Genomic DNA, 22,898 nt, shown 5'->3' with positions numbered 1-22,898 from the left:
TTCAGACCAGGTCACTCTACTCTGGAGATGCTGCTTCTGCTTTCTCAACAATGGATGGAGGTCCTCGATGCCAAACAGGAAATTAGAGCTGTCTCCCTTGATATATCTCGTGCCTTTGATAAAGTCTGGCACCCCGCTCTGGTCAGCACACTCTCCTCCTATGGTATCCATGGAAACCTCCACGCATGGCTTGCAGACTTCCTCACCGGTCGTAGTCAACGTGTGGCCCTGAATGGATTTCTCGCATCTCCCCTTCCTGTTCAGGCTGAGGTTCCTCAAGGCAGTGTTCTGGGTCCTGTGCTTTTTCTGGTCTTCATCAATGATCTCTCTGACTCTCTGGAAAATCCTCTCTATCTCTTTGCTGATGACTCTACTCTCTGCCGCTCCATTCCTCATCCCTCAGATCGGCCGTCTGCAGCCTCCTCACTCTCTGCAGACCTGGACAAAATCACAAACTGGTCAAACAAGTGGAACATGTATTTCATACAAGGCTTTCATCCGCAGCTCAAAGGAATACTGTTCTCCCCTCTGGGCTGGTGCTCCTGCCTCACACCTAACTCGGCTTCACGCTGTATAAATAAACACTTTCAGAATCATTGGAATCTCCCGTGATGAAGCCGATTCTGAGGGCCTTTCACACACTCACCGCAGGCAGGTTGGTGGTCTTTCTGTCTTCTACCGACTCCTCTCCGGCCTTGCTCCCCCAGCTCTGTCTGTGCTCTGCCCCCCAAATATTCCTACAGGTCACATAAGATCTGTCAGTAATACCCCCTTTACACAGGGGTGGCGATCGTTGAGAGATCGTTGAGCGATGAAAAAATCTCAATGAGCACCCAGCGATCACCAACATCTCTCAATGATCTTCCAGTGATCTCCACGGTCACCACGGTCTCCTCAAAGTTTTGACTCGGTCCAAAACAATCTCAACGATCGCCAAGGGAAGCGATCTCTCAACGAACGCTCAAGGAGCACTCAACGATCTCATCGATCTCCCAATGATCTCTCAGCAATCTTTCAATGAACGCCAAATTTTTCCACCCCGAAGGTAGAGATGGCTGAGTGATCAGTGAGGGATCGCTGAGCGTTCAATGAAAGACCAATAGAGTTCATTGAAAGACCGGGGCGGAGATTGCTGCGAGATCATTGGGCGATCAATTTCCGCTTGAGAGATTGTTGAGCGTTCGTTGAGAGATTGGGGAGAGATTGCCGTGGTGATGAGAAGTGCGGCATTGGGGGCTATGAATACGGGTGCTAAACCCCCTATTTACTCCAGAGGTAAATATACCCAGAGGCTCCCTGTCGCCCAAGAAACGCTCAGCAACCTCTTTGGTCGCCCAAGGAACTCTCAATGATCCCTCAGTGATCTCTCCTGGTCTCTCAGTGATCTCTCTTGGTCGCACAACGAGCGCTCAGCAAACTCTCAATGTTCGCTGTAGGAGGCTTAGTCTCCATTGATATCTCAAGGATGTTTCAATGGGCGCTCGATGATCGCCAAGGTCGCTCAAAGATCTCTATAGATCGCCATGAAAGTTGCCGAAAATTGAATTTTTGATCGCACAACGAGCGCACAAGGATCTCCCAAACATTTACACAGAAACGGCTTTTTCGAGGCTTAGGAGATCGTTGAGAGATCGGGCCAATTTTTGATCGCTCAATGGTCACCCAACGATCTCCGTGTTGTGTAAAGGGGGCCTAACCCTCTTCTGGTGAAACTGCCAAAATCAAGACTCTGCTCTCCTTCATTTCTCTTTTCTCTCGCCTCTGGAACATACTCCCTCACTCTCTTCAATCCCACTCCTCCCTCCAGGTCTTTAAAACAGCTGTTCACCACCATCTCTTATCTTCCCCAATCCAAAACCTTGATATTTTCTTCCCCCGTTAATTCACCCCAGATCCACCTCTTTGAAATACCGGCTTGTTTCCAGGAAGTCCTTGCAGTGTAGTGTACATTTGTTTTATAGCTATCCCACCCTCCCCCCCCCCCCCTTACCCTGCTCCTTCCTCCCCAAGCCCTCTCCCTCCCACAGATCTCCCGATGCTTTTCCCTCTCTCCCCATCTAGTCTCCCGCTCCCTTTATTACATGTTTTATGTGTCAGTTTGTTTTTTGTAATTAATTATAGCTCTTACACGAGCCTCGATGTTGTATTAAAAAAAAAAACATTAAGAAAAAAAACGCGTGGATTTACATCTCCATCGTGAGGGAGTGCTGCGACTTGGAGCACACCTTTACTTAAAGTGTGCTCCATGTCGCAGCACCCCCTGCTGTCATTTCAATAAACTGCATATCGGTACAAATCCATGACTAGACAGCTCAGAGATAAGTGCATTACCAAGTGAGCTAACTTGCCGTTTTGGGAAAAACCTTGATGGTAACTTCATCTACTGGGACAGTTATTCTCGGTTCCCAGTATGATGATCACTTTGTTCGATACGAAAGCAGTTTGTTGAGTGACATTTTATGAAGGAAATATTGGAATTTACATTCCATTAGCTGTATTTTCAGAATGACCTTCTGAAGAATGTGCGTGTTGGTGTGTTGTTTGTTCTTGGGGTGTTAAATTGCCAGCTTGTGGACTACCCACTGACCCCTTGCGTAAATGTTTGAGTTTTGCAGCCGAAGCTTTGTAAATGTTTGCTTCAAGGTGGTGAGCACGGTACCCCTCTATGAATCGTGACAAAAAGCATTTTTGGAGATTTAAATATAATGTGTCAAACTGCTCGAATTGCAACTTCCATACCTTGCAGGATATTGTGAAGGGTACTTGCATACCTTGCAGAGGTGCTTGTTTGTTTGTTTGTTTGCTTGTTTGTCTGTGAACAGGATATCCCAAAAAGTTATGGACAGACTCCGACGATACTTGGTGGACAGGTTGGGTGTGTGACAAGGAAGAACTGACTCAACTTTTGTGAAGATCTGAATCCGGATATGATCCACAGGGTCTAACTATAAAGGTTTAAAAGGTACGTAATTAATAGACGTAGTCATGGTGCAACTGACGTTCAAACTGTTCGTAATTAAGAGACATAATCACGTGGGTTAGTGGCTCAACATAGACTTGCTGCATTACGTTTAGACTAGCAGAAGCCTGTAGTAAAATTTCCATGACAGAAAAGCCTTGGCCTATTATTATTACGAGTGGGGTCACCCGTGGGAACCCCACGAGCATGGAGGTGTATCGTTGCGATCGGTGCAGCCGTTTTTGTGGTACCCGGGACAATAATGTTATGCGGGAGTCCAAACCTGAAAATGCTGGGGACCAAAGCTGTAATTGGAAAAACAAAATAGCCTATTTTACTCCATGGGGTCCCAGGATTACCCACCCAAAATATTGTTGCGATCAGTTCAGCCGTTTTTGCGGTAGTTGGGAACGGACGGACGGACGGACACACAGACGGAAATTTGGTGAATTATAGTAACATATAGAAGAAAAGAGAAGATCAGACACCCTCCCTCCCTCCCCTCTCACCAACCTCCCAACCTCCCTACCCCCCCCCCCTGACCTTGCCCCCCTCCCCAAAGAAGCCATGTCTGCTACGACATTGTACGTTGTTGCTCAGCACACTGATGGGGCATGAAGATCTGGAGAAGCTGCCATTAATGATGTGGATGCAACAGGTAAGAAGCTTTAGCTCCCAAAGGATCAACCCCCTCGACTCTTATGGATAGACAGAAGCATCCGCTCGTTACAGGAACAGCCAGGGGAACTGTGTTCATTCAAAATACCTCTTGCTGCGTAATTCAATGCACTGAAGGAGCTGCGCTCCAACGCGAGTCGAAAGAATTGACGCGACCAAAGACGGAATTCGTCCGAGTTGCTCTATTGAAACAAAACAGCTCAGGTATTCTGACAAGCCCGTTTATCTGGCAGCAATATATATACACATTTATGTCGGGAAGTTTGCCCGGCAAAAGCTATACCGGGCATGCCCGGGTGTCAAGGGCGAGCCTTGGAAAGGCGAGTCTGGACCTGCCCGGGCGTGTTTGGCTGCGGCCTGGCAAGTCGAGGCTGGGCGTGCCCGGACGCTCTGGGCGAGCCCTGAAAAGGCGATAGCGGGCATGCCCGGACGCTCTGGGCAAGCCCTGGAAAGGCGAGAGCGGGCATGCCCGGGAAAGACGAGACCGGGCGTGCCCGGGAGGTTCGGGCGTGCCCGGGAACAGTGAGTCCGGGCATGCCCGGGAGAGGTGCGTCTGGCCGTGTTCTGGCTGGTGCAAGGCGATTGTGTGCATCCAGCGGTAACCGCTACACACGCCCCTCCAGAATCGACCTGCACCGGCAGGGTCACTTTAAGGGGGGTCCGGATGACCCGGCCGAAGCGACCCCTGGAGGGTCGTGGGGAGGGGTCCGACGTGGTGGTGGGTGGTCGAGCGGGGGGAACTGTAGATGGGGGGCGGCCTCGCCGCGGAGGAAGGGCCAACCGTGGTGGTCGGTCGACGTCCATGTGCGCCGGTTTGAGGCGGTCCACAGAAATCCGGTTTGGCCGGCCGCCGAAGTCTACGATGAAAGACTTGTCGCCCCGTCGCAGGACCCGGAAGGGCCCGTCGTACGGCGGCCGGAGTGGCCCCCGGTGCGCGTCATGACGCACAAAGATGTACTCCGCTGTGCGAAGCGCCGGGGGGACGTAGGACTGGGGGCCACCGTGGCGGGACGTCGGCACGGGGGCAAATCGTCGGGCGGCCTCCTGGAGGTCCGAGCGCTGGCGAGCGGCGGACCAGGGACTGGTAGCGTCGGGCACGAATTCGCCCGGGACGCGGAGCGGCTGGCCGTAGACGAGCTCGGCGGCGGACGCCTGGAGGTCTTCCTTGGGGGCCGTGCGAAGGCCCAAAAGGACCCACGGCAGCCGGTCGGCCCAACCGTCGTCCTGAAGGCCGGCCATGAGTGCGGCCTTCATGGAGCGGTGAAACCGCTCGCACAACCCGTTGGCTTGGGGGTGGTAGGCCGTGGTGTCAGCATGACCCCCAACGAACGGGCGACCGCGCCCCAAAGCTCAGACGTGAACTGTGGGCCGCGGTCGGACGAGATGTCCGCTGGTGCGCCGAAGCGCGCGACCCAGGTGGCGATGAACGCCTGCGCCACGTCGGCGGTGGTGGTGGAGGTGAGGGGCACGGCCTCCGGCCACCTGGTGGTCCTGTCCACCATGGTGAGCAGGTGGGTGAACCCCCGCGAGGGGGGCAGGGGACCCACCAGGTCCACGTGGACGTGGTCGAAACGCCGTTCAGGCACGGCGAAAGGTGCCAGCGGGGCCTGGGTGTGGCGGTGGACCTTGACCCGCTGGCAGGCCGTGCAGGCGTTGGCCCAGTCGCGGATGTTTCGTCGAAGGCCGTGCCAGACGAAACGCGCCGACACCAGCTTCTGAGAAGCTTTCCGGCCCGGGTGAGAAAGGCCGTGGATGGAGGCGAAGATGCAGCGCTGCCAGGAAACGGGCACGATGGGGCGAGGCTGGCCCTGGGAGACGTCGCAGAGCAGGACAGTGCCCGCGAAGGGAATGTCGGCCAGGCGGAGGCCCGTGTCCGCCGCACGGAGTGCCTGCACCGAGGCGTCGGTGGTCTGGTCGGCCGCCATGAGCGCGAAGTCCACGCCGAGGTGGACCGCGTTCGCGCTGGCCCGAGAAAGACAGTCGGCCACGGCGTTGTCTTTGCCGGCGACGTGCCTGTTGTCCGTGGTGAACTCCGACATGGCGGATAGGTGGCGCTGCTGGTGGGCCGACCACGGCTCCGTGACCTTCGCCATTGCGTAGACCAACGGCTTGTGGTCGACGAAAGCCGTGAACGGGCGGCCCTCCAGGAGGTGTCGAAAATGGCGAACGGCCAGGAATAGCCCGAGCAGCTCGCGGTCGAACGTGCTGTAGTTTAACTCGTTCGGCCGGAGTTGCCGGCTGAAAAAAGCGAGTGGCTGCCAAACCCCGTCCACCCATTGCTCATGGACGGCGCCCACCGCGTAGTTGGAGGCGTCCGTAGTGAGGGTGATGGGCGCGTTGAGCACCGGGTGAGCCAGCAGCGTTGCGTCGGGGAGGGCCTGTTTGGCGCTGGCGAAGGCCACGTCCATGGCCGCGGACCAAACAATGTCATGCTTGGCCGGCTTGCCCCGGAGGGCCTCGTAAAGGGGCCGCATGAGCTGAGCAGCGCGGGGCACGAATCGGTGATAAAAATTCACCATGCCGAGGAACTCTTGGAGGGCCTTGATGGAACGGGGACGCGGGAACGTGGTGATGGCCTCGACCTTGGTCGGCAGCGGCACGGCCCCGGTCTTGGTGATGCGGTGGCCCAAAAAGTCAACGGTCGTCGCGCCGAAGTGGCATTTGACCGGGTTGACAATTAAGCCGTGCTCGCTGAGGCGACCGAACAGTGTTCGGAGGTGGAGGAGGTGCTGGCGACGAGGATATCGTCCAGATAGACGAAAAGAAATGGCAGGTCGCGCAGCACGCCGTCCATCAAGCGCTGGAACGCCTGGGCCGCGTTCTTGAGGCCAAACGGCATCCGCAAAAATTCGAACAGGCCGAACGGCGTGATGACGGCCGTCTTCGGGACGTCGGCCGCCCGGACAGGTACCTGGTGGTAGCCCCGTATCAGGTCAATTTTCGAAAAGATGACCCGTCCCGCCAAACGGGCGGAAAAGTCCTGAATATGCGGGATCGGGTACCTGTCGGGGGTGGTAGCGTCGTTGAGACGGCGGTAGTCGCCACACGGGCGCCATCCACCCCCCGGCTTTGGCACGATGTGCAGTGGCGAGGCCCACGTGCTATCGGAGCGCCGCACGATGCCGAGGTGCTCCAACGCGTCGAACTCGGCCTTCGCCACGGCTAGCTTGGCCGGGTCGAGGTGGCGGGCCCTGGCGTAGACCGGCGGGCCCGTAGTGGGTATGTGGTGCTCGATCCCGTGGCGCACCGCGACGGCCGAAAACGTCGGCCGCGTGAGGGCCGGGAATTCCGCGAGCAGGCGAGCGAACTCGTTCGCTGCCGGGAGGGCGCACGCCAGTTCGGTCGGCGCGGAGCTGCTCATTGTGCACGCCAGGGAGCTGAAGGTCTCGGCGTGGACAAGGCGACGTCGTTTGACGTCGACCAGCAGCCCGTGCGCGCAGAGGAAGTCGGCGCCCAGCAAAGCCACGGGGACGCTGGCGGTAACAAAAGTCCATTGAAAACGCTGGCTGCCGAAGCAGAGGGTGACGACGCGTGGGCCGAAAGTGCGTATGGCCGAGCCATTAGCAGCGACCAAAGAGGGGCCGCAAACGGCGTCCCGCCTGTCCTGCTCGGAGGCGGGTATGACGCTCAGTTGGGCGCCGGTGTCACACAGGAAACGCCGCCCAGACGCTTTGTCCCGAATAAACAGCAAGTTGCCCGAGTGGTCGGCGCTCATGGCTGGGAATGTACGCCGGCCCGGCCGTTTCCCGACCTGCCGAAAGTGCATGGGGGCCGGCACGTCCGAGCCTTGTGTCCGAACCTGGCGTGGTAATAACACCACGCCCGGTCAGGTGGAGGCCCCGGCCGTCGTGTCGGAAGCGGGCGGTGCGGCGTGGCGGCCGCCAGTTGCACCGGCAGTTCGGCCTCCAACTGCGCAGGGCGCTCGGGCGTCTTGGGCGTCGCCTCGGACGGCGGCGGGCTCCAGGTAACCGCGCCGATGTGCTGGCCCGCCGAGGAGATCTTATCGGCTTCCCTGGCGAGGGTGCGGGAATCCGTGATCAACGTGCCAGCCAGGGCGAGGCGTACCGGGTGAGGCAGCTGGAGAAGGAACAGCTCGCGGAACAGAAAATCCGGAGAGTGCTCACCGAGCAACGAGAGCATATAGTCCATGCGCTCGGACGGGCGCGTGTCGCCGAGCTCGGGCAGAGCGAGCAGGCGCCGTGCGCGTGCTGCCGGTGAGAGGGCGAAAGCGGCGAGGAGGAGCGTCTTCAGCGCGTCGTGTTTGTCAGCAGCCGGCGGGTGCTCGAGGAGGCTCAAGGCGCGGGCCGCGGTGGCGGAACCGAGCGCCGCCACAACATGGTGGAAGCGGGTGTCGTCCGCGGTGATGCCTCGCAGGGCGAACTGAGAGTCCGCCTGAGCGAACCAAACAGCCGCGTGAGCCTCCCAGAAGGTAGGCAGTTTAAGCGTCACTGCCGTATCCATGTCGGTAGGTCACCAATGAAGGAGCTGCGCTCCAACGCGAGTCGAAAGAATTGACGCGACCAAAGACGGAATTCGTCCGAGTTGCTTTATTGAAACAAAACAGCTCAGGTATTCTGACAAGCCCGTTTATCGAGCAGCAATATATATACACATTTATGTCGGGAAGTTTGCCCGGCAAAAGCTATACCGGGCATGCCCGGGTGTCAAGGGCGAGCCTTGGAAAGGCGAGTCTGGACCTGCCCGGGTGTGTTTGGCTGCGGCCTGGCAAGTCGAGGCTGGGCGTGCCCGGGCGCTCTGGACGAGCACTGGAAAGGCGATAGCGGGCATGCCCGGACGCTCTGGGCGAGCCCTGGAAAGGCGATAGCGGGCATGCCCGGACGCTCTGGGCGAGCCCTGAAAAGGCGATAGCGGGCATGCCCGGACGCTCTGGGCGAGCCCGGGAAAGACGAGACCGGGCGTGCCCGGGAGGTTCGGGCGTGCCCGGGAACAGTGAGTCCGGGCATGCCCGGGAGAGGCGCGTCTGGCCGTGTTCTGGCCGGTGCAAGGCGATTGTGTGCATCCATCGGTAACCGCTACAGCACCACATTACACTGGAAAATGTGGGGACAGAACATACTGTGTTGTGGGGGTTACCTTATTGGGACATAATCCACAGGCACGGGCCAGTGGGGCTTTGGATGGTGTGGGCGTGGTGTGCGCGCGGTTGTTGGAGCCTCACCCCCCGAAGCGGGATTTTGGGTTATAAAAAGCTGTATGAGTTCCGGTCGCGAGCGCTTTCTGTGGAAATAAAGGAGCTTTGAACAGTTAAGAAGTGTCTCGTACAGTGTGCTGCACCTGCAGGCGGCGCTACACGATACACATTTGGCCTATGTGACCCATGGGGGGGAAAAAGCCTTCTGCTCCAAAAGGATCAACCGCCATGACCCTTAGCGTATTAGATACAAGACTGATTGTTTGATTCGGTACAGGATTGAATCTACAGACTTTGTGTTCCTGCTATGCTCTGTTTGACTTGATCAAAGGAGATTAAATGTTGTGCATTTCCAAAAATCGAGAAAGAAAAATACAAAATGAGTTTGATTCTATGATGGACATATGCGATACCATGCATCTCTTCAAATTAGGAGTGCTTGTACATGCTTGTCACACTCAATAGTGGGTCATGAGCTGTTTGGCATTCGCTGTACAACAAGAACTCAAAATGTTTATTTTGTTTGAATGTTTTGTTTGATTTTATTGCATTCATTCTTTGAGCTGCCAGAAGCATTTGGATATATGAGCATTGTGCATTCCTCTGAGCTATCTTGTCTGGCTTTGGATCTCGAAACAGCTATAAACTGTCATCCTGGTGTTCCGCATGCAGGGTGAGGCATCCATGCGCACGCCGTCCGTTGGTTGGACGTTAAGCCTGAGGACTCCTCTGCTTGTTGTGGGACGTTATTTGTCATTCGAAAAGAATAGGTGAGCTATCGCTGACACTCCAAACAAATTCGGAATTCCTGCATTAACCTAAAGTGGGCACTGCATCAGCCACATGGCCACACCCCAGTCGTCATGCTTCCGGTAGCTTGTTGCCGCACCAAGAAACTAACGGCCTATTCATTTGTATTATCTATAAGCATCCCCACGTGGACTTGCAAGACAAGATTGTCAGGCGTACTCCTTGGGTGTTGATGTGATGTTACAACGAAGGCACCACAATCATGCCAGCTCCGCATGACGCAATCACCAGCAGTCTAGACCTGAATGATGTATGTATTGGCTTGGTGCCTGATGAGATGTCCACCACACCCAAACCCTTCCATGTATGTTGAAAGTAGGGTTTGTTGAATCACACAAGCTCGTTTCATTATTTCATTTTTAAACTACTTGTGAATAAATAATTTTATGGACATCAATAGACCATGGGCAAATAAATAAATATATATATATATATATATAGGACTTGAACTGAGGTTCTCCACATCACAAGCCAGGTGTTAAAAGTGGGGGGGGGGGGGTGTATTTTGTCAGGCTGTTTGGGTTTGTTTATACATGGTTTTCAAGATAAATATGCATCCAGGCAAAAGAGTAACTAGATCCACCCTGCTAGTTGGGTTAAAAAACAAGACGAGAGCACATCCGGTCTCAGGCACGTTTCACCCGTTTTCCAGCAGGATTCCTATCTCGGCCTCAGGAAGCCCGCTGGGAGGTGGGTGAAACGTCAGCCTAGACCAAATCTGCCCTCACCTTGTTTATTACTTGACTAGCAGGGTAGATACTATTTTGGTTGGGTGCACCTTTTTTCTTTAAAATGAAATTTATATAATACTGGCAGGAGTACGTGGCGTTTCCCGGTGATGTTCTAATCTTGTTGACGTTTTGAAGAAATCAATTTTTTCTTTTCTATTTTTTTGTGGGTGCTTAAAACACTTCCCTACCTACACCCACCCAATAAGGAAAATTTATATCAAGGGAGGTGCAAAGCGCCCTTCCCTTTATATGGGATTGTTTCTCTGCATGCAACTTTATCATAGGGACTGAAAACTCGTTTCTCGGCTTTTACAGGATGAAATAGGCTGAAAATTTCAGAAGTGAATACTTTGTACATTGAGGTAATATGTTCCAAATTTCAGCATCATCCGGTTCCGCATTCTTGAGTTTTATAAAGACAACCCTCAAATTCACGTTGGTGTCTGTCTGTCTGTCTATCTATCTGTCTGTCGGTCCGTCCGTCCCTCTGTCTGACCGAAATGTGTTGGCGCTCATATCTCAAAGGCTATGCATTGAAACTAGCTGAAACTTGGAATATACAGACTTGGCATTTAATATGGAATATATTTTTTTTCTTGACTTGGGTTTACTTTCTGAACTCAGAATATCAATCTGGTGAGTTTCTTTTATGCTTCGGTGATTTCTTTGTTAAAAGAACCATGTCACTGATTGTCTGTCGCAGCAAGAAGTCAATAACAGGATTATATCACAGGTGGCGTGACAAAATGTACGGACAGGCACATTTGACGATTGGCTTCACAATCGGGTATATAAGGGTTGTTGCGTTCTGTATTAGTGGAAAACAACTGCTGCACGTCTACAAAAGTTATTGCCGCTTCCTCTGGAGATGGTCCGTCAACATGACAATGCTGTTTGTCATGGAATGGTGGCTTTACGAAATTCTGGCATGAAACAGCGTGCTATTGCTCGGCAGTATGGCATCACTCAAGGTCAGGTGTCAAAGATCCTGAAACAAAATGCTCAGAGGGGTGTCCCGACTCCAATACCGAGGCCAGGACGTCCACGCAGAACCACAAGGAGAGATGATCGCCAGCTGCACCGGTTAGTCTGCAATGGCCGTACCAAGTCAGCTAATCGGCTTAGGGCTGAGTGGCAGCAACTGACAAATGTGCCTGTATCCAGAAAGCTAGTCAACCAACGACTGGTTCAAGCAGGCTATCGTGCCAGGCATCCCCTGAGAAAGCCACGCCTGACCAGACAACACAGCCAGCGCCGATTGCAGTGGGCCAGAGAGCACCGTCAATGGCAGCCAGGACATTGGAATCACGTGACCTTCAGTGACGAGTCTAGATTTCTGGTCTATCATCAAGATGGCCGCATCCGAGTGTGCAGACAAGTGCATGAAGCCTACAACGATGATTGTATAGTGCCAAGAGTCGAAGCTGGAGGTGGTGGGGTGACCGTTTGGGCTGCTTTTCATGCAGGGGGCAAAACTGACCTGGTTGTTCTGAATGGAAACCTGAACAAGTTCAAGTACAGGGTCATTCTGGAAGAAACATTGCTTCCATTTGCTCGTGCAGCCTTTCGAGGAAACTTTGTCTTCCAAGATGACAATGCACGGCCTCATCGTGCTCGCATGATCCAACACTTTCTTGCTGACCGTGGTGTAGAGCATATGGAGTGGCCTGCCATGTCCCCGGATATGAATCCGATAGAGAACTTGTGGGCAGAATTAATGCGTCAAATCGACAACTTGGACCAGCAGCCTACCTCTGTGCGTGAATTGCAGCAGACTATTGTCACTGCATGGTAAGCGATTCCTGTCCAAACCTTGGAAAATCTCGTGAACAGCATGCCTCGACGTGTATGTGCTTTCCTGAATGCTCGTGGGGGTTACACGAAGTACTGAACTGTAATTTTACTGTCCGTAATCCCAGTCATAATTTAGCTTTTGTTTTTGTTGAAAATTTTTTTGGCTAATGTGCAAAATAGAGATACTTCTGGAAAATGTACAGAAGTTTAACACAGTACTGTCCGTGAATTGAGTTTGATATCAGTTTACATCACTTTCAAGGATCAATTTAATTGCTTCGAAATGTCAAATGTGGTTTTTGTTTCTTTTAAAGGTCACATTAACAAAATCTAGAATAATTTCAACATAATTCCAATGAACTTTTGGTTCTAAGTCATCTTGAAAAGTAAGTTCACCCCCACAAAAAAATATTCCATATTAAATGCCAAGTCTGTATATTAGCCAATTGGTCTAATTAATGACTTTCAAAACAAGTTCAAAATATGTGCTCATTAAGGGGGTATACAGGGGTGTTTTTGACCCCCCCCCCCTCCCAAATAGGTATTTGCTCTCTTCTCCGAAACTACACACAACGATTTTGATGAAACTTGGCCACAAGTTTGCCTAATCTAATCTTTGCCTATCTAATGCCTAACGAAGGTGTATTCATCGTATCAACATCTGCGCTCATTGTGTGAATTTACGGGGGGTGGGGGGTTGGTTTTACCCCCCTCCTGAAAATTCCAGGGGCATAGAAAAGGCCCCTTAATATGGTATGTGCCATGCGGCAAACTAGAAAAGAAGGGATAATTCTATAACTTGTAGAAAATGCGAAACGATAGAAAAGAAGGAACATTCAAAAAATCTAGTGTGCATGCTGGACTACCCTTGTGTTCTTAGGGGGAACATAGTAATGCTCTGGAAAAGTTAATATAAAGGGGAACCCTACATCTTGCAAATAAAATACATTTACCTCTTCCTGCAGCTGTATGAATCAAATTGGCAAATCAAAACGCATACAGACAAACTGCTCTCTTATAGTATAGAAGATGTACCAATCAAATTGGCAAATCAAAACATACATACAGACAAACTGCTCTCTTGTAGTACAGAAGATGTACCAATCAAATTGGCAAATCAAAACATACATACAGCCAAACTGCTCTCTTATAGTATAGAAGATGTACCAATCAAATTGGCAAATCAAAACATACATACAGCCAAACTGCTCTCTTGCAGTACAGAAGATGTACCAATCAAATTGGCAAATCAAAACATACATACAGCCAAACTGCTCTCTTATAGTATAGAAGATGTACTAATCAAATTGGCAAATCAAAACACACATACAGACAAACTGCTCTCTTGTAGTACAGAAGATGTACCAATCAAATTGGCAAATCAAAACATACATACAGACAAACTGCTCTCTTATAGTATAGAAGATGTACCAATCAAATTGGCAAATCAAAACACGCATACAGACAAACTGCTCTCTTATAGTATAGAAGATGTACCAATCAAATTGGCAAATCAAAACACACATACAGACAAACTGCTCTCTTGTAGTACAGAAGATGTACCAATCAAATTGGCAAATCAAAACACGCATACAGACAAACTGCTCTCTTATAATACAGAAGATGTTTGTATGTTATTATTCGCATATGCTCACTTTTTTCTCATTCCTTGAACAGATTGCGCTTGGGTAGAGAGCCTCCTGCTGGCCTTGCAGTGGAATATGTCACATTGTTAATCCTCCAGGCGTTTTGCTCATAGAAGAGTTCCGTGTATTCCCGTAAGGAAAAGACCGTCGAGGAATGGAATGTTCTTGGATTTTATTTACCTTGATAGATGGTGGACAAAACACAGTTTATGGGGTTTGAGCTCGAGGTCTGAACATGACGAGTTGAGCACCTGGAGGAAACTCCAAACTGTAAAGTTTGGTTACAAAAGGCTAGTGTGCCCAGTCGACAAGGCCAACGTTTCGAACACCGAGTGGTCTTCATCGAGGACTGTGCCGTTATTGTGTGCTTGGTGTTTATGATCTTTCCAAGTACGAGGGAGCCGAAGCATGTATAAAATGTGTCTGATACATCATACAAATGAATTCCACATAATCATAGCTCCTTAATCAACCTATTTTTTAGTGATGCGAGTTGTTGATGATCATCTCTTTTTAAGTGTTTCCTTGAAAGATCCACATCCCTTCTTTGTTGCCAGATCCAAATCTTCCAGCTTTTCCAAAACGTGGTAGTCGTACTGCAATGCTTTCATCCTCGACCTTACACACGCAACTCCAAAGTGATTTGCACTGCGTCCTTGGCTTCACATGATGAAGGGCAAGCATTGTCATGCCGATTCACGGTTTGCTTCAGCAGACATTCAAACATCCTCGCCAGAATTCTGGCTGCAGCGTCATTGTCAGGAATGTTTTTGTAAAGTTGCGGTTTTTCATCCAACATTCTGCCGGTCATCTAAAAAATACACTACGTCGGTGGCTTGTTACCTCCACCACCGAGGGTGGATGGAGGTTATGTTCTCACCCCTGTTTGTTTGTTTGTTAACAAAATATCTCAAAAAGTTGTGGGACGGATTCGGACGACATTTGGCAGAGATGTCGCGTATGTGACAAGGACGAAATGATTCGATTTTGATGAAGATCCGGATTCGGATCCGGCTACTCGAATTTAAAAGTCATTCTTCACCATTGGGAGATCAGCCAAAAACGATACATAGCTGGATATCTCAAAAAGTTGTGGACGGATTCGGACGAAATTTGGCAGAGATGTAGCGTATGTGACAAGGACGAAATGATTCGATTTTGATGAAGATCCGGATTCGGATCCGGATACTAGAATTTAAAAGTCATTCTTCACCATTGGGACATCGAGCCAAAAACGATACATAGCAAGATATCTCAAAAAGTTGTGGACTGATTCGGACGAAATTTGGCGGAGAGGTAGCATATGTGACAAGGACGAAATGATTAGATTTTGGTGAAGATCCGGATTCGGATCCGGCTACTAGAATTTAAAAGTCATTCTTCACCATTGGGACATCGAGCCAAAAACGATACATAGCTGGATATCTCAAAAAAGTTGTGGACGGATTCGGACGAAATTTGGCATCGAGGTAGTGCATTTGACAAGTACGAAATGATTCGATTTTGGTGAAGATCCGGATTCGGATCCGGCTACTAGAATTTTTTAAGTGATTCTTCACTATTGGGAGATCGGCCAAAAATGATACATAGCAGGATATCTCCAAAAGTTGTGGACGGATTCGGACGAAATTTGGCAGAGATGTAGTGTATGTGACAAGGACGAAATGATTCAATTTTGATGAAGATCCGGATTCGGATCCCGCGACGAGAATTTAAAAGTCATTCTTCACCCTTGGGACATCGAGCTAAAAACTATACATAGCAAGATATCTCAAAAAGTTGTGGACGGATTCGGACGAAATTTGGCGGAGAAGTAGCGTATGTGACAAGGACGAAATGATTAGATTTTGGTGAAGATCCGGATTCGGATCCGGCTACTAGAATCGAAAAGTCATTCTTCACCATTGGGACATCGAGCCAAAAACGATACATAACAAGATACCTCAAAAAGTTGTGGATGGATTCGGACGAAATTTGGCTGAGAGGTAGTGTATGTGACAAGTGCGAAATTATTCGATTTTGATGAAGATTCGGATTCAGATCCGGCTACTAGAATTTAAAAGTCATTCTTCACCATTGGGACATCGAGCCAAAAAGGATACATAGCTAGATATTTCAAAAGTTGTGGACGGATTCGGACGAAATTTGGCGGAGAGGTAGTGTATGTGACAAGGACGAAATGATTAGATTTTGGTGAATATTCGGATTCGGATCCGGCTAATAGAATTTAAAAGTCATTCTTCACCATTGGGACATCGAGCCAAAAACGATACATAACAAGATACCTCAAAAAGTTGTGGACGGATTCGGACGAAATTTGGCGGAGAGGTAGCGTATGTGACAAGGGCGAAATTATTCGATTTTGATGAAGATTCGGATTCGGATCCGGCTACTAGAATTTAAAAGTCTTTCTTCACCATTGGGACATCGAGCCAAAAACGATACATAGCTAGATATTTCAAAAAATTGTGGACGGATTCGGACGAAATTTGGCATAGAGGTAGTGTATGTGACAAGGACGAAATGATTAGATTTTGGTGAAGATCCGGATTCGGATCCGGCTACTAAAAATTTTAAAGTGATTCTTCACCATTGGGAGATCGGCCAAAAACGATACATAGCAAGATATCTCAAAATGTTGTGGACGGATTCGGACGAAATTTGGCGGAGAGGTAGCGTATGTGACAAGGGCGAAATGATTAGATTTTGGTGAAGGTGAGGATTGGGATCCGGCTACTAGAATTTTTTAAGTGATTCTTCACCATTGAGAGATCGGGCCAAAAATGATACATAGCAGGATATCTCAAAATGTTGTGGACGGATTTGGACGAAACTTGGTGGACCGGTTGGGTCTGTGACAAGGACAAATAGATTCGATTTTGGTGAAGATCTGAATTTGAATTCGAATATGAATTATTTAATTTTTTAAGTGATTCTTCACCATTGAGTGATATGGCCAAACCAGGTGGAGGTATGCTCTCCACTGAGTGCCGTTCTTGTTTTTTATGGATCGATCAGGTGGGACTGGGACGTCTTACCTATTAATCCATAAATATGCTTCTTATGCTAGTGGGAAGCTTTGGAAACAAACGGTGCACCTTGTAATGCAGTCATTCGACCCTTGACCTCAGCATTTTCATGGTGTTCTAAGAATGTGCTTCCTGTTCAGGGTGTGGCACTGTGCTCTCATGCTGATGAGTGTTATTTTTTGACGCTCAAGCCGCAGGACGGTGGGCGGTTGAGCCATCTTTCCGCAGGGCCTGTGCGCCCTGTGCTACATGTGCTTGTATGTTTAAATATTGATTTCCTCCTTTTGTGGGTGGACTCACCGACAATGCTCCTGCCATTAGGCTAGTCCTGCTTGTCTTGTGTGGCCAATCTTCTTTGATGTCCCAACAAGTGGTGCTGCCCGAGGCTGTGCTATTGGAATTGTAAGCCTTTTCCTAATAAACGCAATCCCTCTTTTCAAGCTGTTGCATTATCACTGTTGTGGAAGACAGAATAGAAGGCAGCTGTAAAAAAAAAGAGAAAAAAAACAGTGTGCTCTGTCCTTCAAACGTTCAAACGGTGCTTTACATCACTCAAGACCCACCTGTTCAACACTGCATTCAACATTTAACCCACAGCATTTAACCCCTGACTATCTCTTCTCCTTCTCCTTCCTTTTGCTTTGATTATTTACCTGTTGATTTTTGTCTTTTTGCACTTGTTTTTTTGTACTCTGTCAAAGCGTCTTTGGGCTTCTTGAAAAGCGCTATATAAAATAAATGTATTATTATTATTATTATTATGGTCTATCCTCGCCATCTTTTCTGGCCTTTGTTGGTCAAATGGTTAAAATGTTGATGTTTCTCTTCCATGAGCCTAAACGTTGTAGTTATTTAACCAAAAAACCCATTGAGACTTCAAGATTTACTGCTCCTATGATGACGATTATGATTATTATTATTATTATAATACAAGAAAAGACACTTTTTTGTAATGTCACCTGTGCATGTGACAGCTGGAGTTGTTTTATATTAACGGTTCGCAACCAGGGGTCCACGGAGGGTTGCCGAATGGTGTTTTTTATAATTGTATTTCTCTTCAATATTTTTAATTTTATTATTTTTCAAATCACATCCGTTTTTTATTGACAAACTATGTAACATTAAAATTTATATTGGCCAGGTGTAAATGTAATGTCTGATTTTCAAATAATGTATTATTGGAGTGGAGCATTTATTGCTCATTAATGGGTGAAGGTTAAATCCAAGCACAAAAAGTGAATCCTTGTGAAATAGGCCTACCGTGACCACACACAGACAGGTGGGCCATGGGTGACTGCACAGTATACCACGGGATATTAATTGCTTATTAGAGTGAATAATGTACAGTATACTAATGTTTATCGGGCACACGTGAACTTTGTGCTTCAATTTTAATCCGATCTGACGTCGCATAAGAAAAATAATTAAATTACAGTATTTGTCTGTTGAGGGTGACATCAGCACCAACAAGGCTAATTCACAAAATATTTTGGTGGATGCTAAATGATGTAACAATGAGTCGTTATTGCCTGCATGACCATCAAATGACTACATTTTCTACGTTATTGTTTTTGAATTATTGAATTTGCCGTAAATATTATTTCGGAAATATATGTTATAATTGTATCGGAACTGTTCTGTAATGATGTAACGATTAAAAAAAAAAACTTTCACAGTGTTTTAAAGATACGTTAGTTCGGGTTACCATATTCGATTTTCAAAAAAGAGGACACAGAGGACAAAATAAATAATTTAAAAAACAAGACTGAAATTCTTACAGCGGTGTCGCCAGGCTTGTAAAATATTATAAACCACAAACACATATGATTAGCTTTTTAAACCGTCGTTAATGCTGTTTATAACATTAAAGAAATCAATTTCGAGGAATCCCGACATCCGTGAGGTAAGTTTTACTTAAAAGAACTGAGGGAAGATCTACTGTAATCTATATACCCCACAAGAGTTGGGTTAATAACATGCTATAAAAAAACCGAGGGGAATTCCTTACTTCCGCGGTTGTTAGTCCGTACGCCGCTTATCATTGATTCATGAACCATACACCACTTCAATCCATTAACTTTGTATTCACGACATTGGGATTAAAGTGTTATGGTCATATTTACTATATTATTATTATTATTATTATTATTATTATTATTACTATTACGAAAACGATACTACTGAAATGATACACTACTGTATTAAGAAACCTGGGCTTAATTTGTCCAAAGCAGTCCGAAGTGTAGGCATAAAGCCTAAGGCCTTATATGTACCGTATTGATGGAAGATCCGTAACGTCTACGCTTTCGATATTTGATGGTCATTTTAACAATCGGTTTGTTTGTGTTTTACACTGAATGAAAAACGTAAAGGTCGAGCATGGTGATTGTGATTCTTCGCCGTCACTTGGGATGGGTACTCTTCCTCGTCATCATCATATTCCCATATGTAGCATATTCCCACACGTAGCAAGAGGACACCTACGACAAGCCGAGAATCCACTCTGCACAGGTCTACACTCTGTCACTGAGTGCTCTGGCTTTCAGCATTAATTTGAAACTTGGGGAGGGGACCAGCACACTACAGCCTCCTATTTTTCAAAGGCATTGTGTTGTCTTTCTTAACCTACACCCTAATATGTCTACATTAGTGTGTGGTACACTGGAGTGCATGATCATAATTGTTCTGGCTGGCACCTCTGGTTTGGCTTGAAGTGCATGTTGGACACGGGACATCTTGGGCCACATAAAATGTGTTTACTGGTGTTCTTCTAAAACTCTCCAGTCATAATGTTCATGGAAGTGAAACACACAGGGTTCTGATATCTCTACCATTTGTATTTCTGCTCCACCCTAGTGAATTCTCCACCGGTGACTCAACAGCAGGCTGCAATATGGACCCGCAGCGGACGTTGTGCCAGAAATGTAAGTTTAACACCTGAAATGTGATTTTATTTTAACTTGTACAGTATTTAAATATTTTGCATTTCGTTTCTTGAGTTACCTTGTAGAAGGATTTGGTCTTCTTGGCTCCCTTTTGTGCTGATAGACCTCCCTAGTTGAAATGGCTACCCACGACATAATTTTGCTACCACATGATCAGATGAGATTTATCACATACGTCTTCTTCCTTAAATTGTCTGCTCATCTGACGTTTCATCTTCGTGTAGTTTTACCTGGTTTTACCTGTCTGCAATACAACCGGGACCACATCAGTGTGGATGTTTGAATGGAAAGCCAAGTTGTGGTCACACCTGCATTGGCCTGTAACTATTTCCATGTGAATCCATGGCTCATGATTCAGGAACCCCATGTTCAAATCCCATGCATCATATACATGTGTTATATGTACAAGGTCCTCCAGAAGCCTTAAATCACTGGGAAAGCAAGTAGGTTGTCAATATTAAAACCAAAAAACAGCTTTATCATTAATTGTACGGCAGCTAATACGGTAGCTAATCTGTTTGCTCCATCCTGACCGGTTCACATGTGATGTCACTCCAAGCGTTCTGTCTGACTCTTGATGGCATCAGGCTAATTTGGTATAAGAACTACAGTACCACCCCAAAATCTCCCAAAATCCCCCAAACTTTAGGCTGGTGTGACCGAATATGACGTGATCAGTGTTGTTATTGCTGTGGTGGTTTGTCATGCCATGTTGTAGATATAATCAGATAGATTAGTGCCATAGGTATGCTCTCTGACATGCAAATTTACTAGTACAGTCGGACCCCAATATTCGCGGAATCCGCTTATTCATGGGTGATAAAATGTGACCTGTTTCTCTATTCGCGGAAAAGTGTCCCGCAAATTCACGGTTTTTTTCCTATTCGCGGCCGTGTTCCGCGAATTTGTGTTTTTTCAGGGGCATTGAAACAATGCCGCGGCATACATTCTTGGGATTTTCATCGACCTTTGTGGATTTTGTCTCGCCATTCGTGGTTTGGTCCTTTCTACTCGTGGATTTTCGCGACTTGGGAACCTATCCCCCCTTTTTCCATTTAAACAATGCCCCGCTATTTGCTATTCGCTATTTGCGGTTTTGCTATTCGTGGATTTTCCAGGAGCGTATCCCCCGTCAATAGTGGTGTCCCACAGTACTGAGGAGGCACAGTTCATTTTGAGATACTTTCTGTGAGCAACAATGTTTTCCCCATCTATGAATTCCAAATCTTAATCAATTGATCACCATTGCCATCTTATCATAATGGTGGGAAGCCTTAGGTGATTGGCCTAGTTACAAACTAGATGTTTTATTTTTCAATTTATTTACAAACTCCAACCATTTTCACATTTTATTCGTGCTTTTGTATTTTTATCACTTCCATTGCAGTAGACGAGTGGTTCTTAACCTTTTTAAGTGCCCGTACCGCTTGAGTTTTCATAATATTTTCCCGTACCCCCTGTCAAAAATGACTTAAAACTACAATAACAGTGAATAAAGTTTCTTTATTTTCACCTTAAAGCCCCAGTCACACCGGGCCTGCGACCAGGTTACGACCTAGCTGCGACCGAACATTTTGTGAATCGCGGGCAAATCGTAGAAAGAGCGCGTGACTGGTCGCAGAGGTCGTGGGTGATCGCCAGAGAAAAATCAGTCGCAGCAAGGTCGATGGTCATGTTAAAAACTTCTGACCTGCGATTCCAAATCGTAAGAGGTCGCAGACAGGTCTTACATGGTCGTACCACCAGTCGCGCATGGATACACCACCAGTCGTGCATGATCGCGGGTCAAGTAGTCGCACGATTGGTCGTGCTACTGGTCCTGCCACCTGACGATTGGTGGTGCCACCTGTCGTTCAACCTCACCATCGGTAGTGCGAGCGTTTGCAGGTCGCCACGATTGATTGTCCGAGCGGTCGCAAGTCGCCACGATTGACCGTACGATTGGTCGCTGATCGCCACCACTATTCGCACGATTACCTACGATTGATCTATGATCGATCTTCTCCAATCGTTGGTGATCGCACAACCACGCGTACCACTAATCGTACGATGACCCCTAAGACCAATCGCTGTTTGTGATCGCAAATGGAGAGCTTAGCAAACATTGACGAATGGTCGTACCTCGGCCAGATTGCCATCAATCGCACGATCCAGAAATCGTACGATCCAATGTGACTGAGGCCTAAAAAACACATTTATGGAAACAATAATCATAATGCATAGTGTTTGCTGAAAAGTCACTTTGTTGAAGTAGATTGCAGTACAATAATAACGTTTGTAGAAAAACATACTACATGGTACACACAGACACATTTCTAGTGGCTCTTTTGTTGTTGTTTTTCATCCTTTAAGGCAGTGGTAAGTCACATTTGATTCTATATAAAAAGACAAAATTAAAATTAGCTATAGTTATGGTTATTAATTCAGAAAATAATACGTGTCTTTTTTTATTGTAAGCGCTCATTCATATCTTTTTATGATATAATATTTGCTTATAATTGAATAAAAATATATTTAAAAGATAAAATAATTATGAACACTTAGTCTTTAAAAAAAAATTGGGGGGGGGGGGGGTGGCGGCGTGTCTCGTACCCCCAGCTTGGAGGTTTCGTACCCCCAGGGGGTACAGTTACCCCTGGTTAAGAACCTATACAGTAGACAGACACGATGGTTGTTACTTTTACAGTAGGTTGGTGTTGTACGTGTGTTCAATTTTTATGCCTCCGCAGCCAAAAGCCGGAGGCATTGTATTTTCATGTTGTCCATCCACGTTTCCGGCCATTGTTGTTACCATGATAACTTGTGAACCACTGAAGGAATTTCAACCAAACCTGGCACAAGTATGGACCGTGATGCAAAGAGGAACGATTGGATTTTGAGTTTGAAAGGTCAAATATAGAAGGTCATGTGACCTTTAATTGAAAATCGCGATAACTTGTCAAACCTGGACATTTGTGCCCTTTGAAAACCACATTACAGACGACAACCCGAGTTAGAGGCTTCTGATGTCTCTTCTTTTTATCTCTTTTTTCTCTCTCGCTCTCTCTCTCTCTCGCTCTCTCTCTCTCGCTCTCTCTCTCTCTCTCTCTCTCTTTAATTGAGATCAAATATAACAGTGGTTTGAGGTCTAACATGGACGAAAGCATATGCATCG

At 47.7% G+C, this 22,898-nt stretch overlaps 1 protein-coding gene across 9 annotated transcripts in view; it reads left to right on the top strand.

Moving 5' to 3' along the window:
* The window catches only part of LOC137439922 (uncharacterized), a 206,586-nt gene that overhangs the window by 78,448 nt on the left and 105,240 nt on the right, over nucleotides 1–22,898 (top strand). For all 9 annotated transcript variants that reach the window (XM_078768274.1, XM_078768270.1, XM_078768271.1 and 6 more), the window contains one exon: nucleotides 19,656–19,723. In XM_078768274.1, coding sequence (XP_078624400.1) covers nucleotides 19,656–19,723 — 68 coding nt within the window. The remainder of the gene's footprint in view (nucleotides 1–19,655; nucleotides 19,724–22,898) is intronic.

Source organism: Myxine glutinosa, chromosome 14, assembly GCF_964187855.1.
Source record: "Myxine glutinosa chromosome 14, kmMyxGlut1.1, whole genome shotgun sequence".
NCBI lineage: Eukaryota > Metazoa > Chordata > Myxini > Myxiniformes > Myxinidae > Myxine > Myxine glutinosa.
The sequence above is the reverse complement of the archived record's forward strand: the minus strand, read 5'-3'. Positions and strand labels throughout refer to the sequence as shown.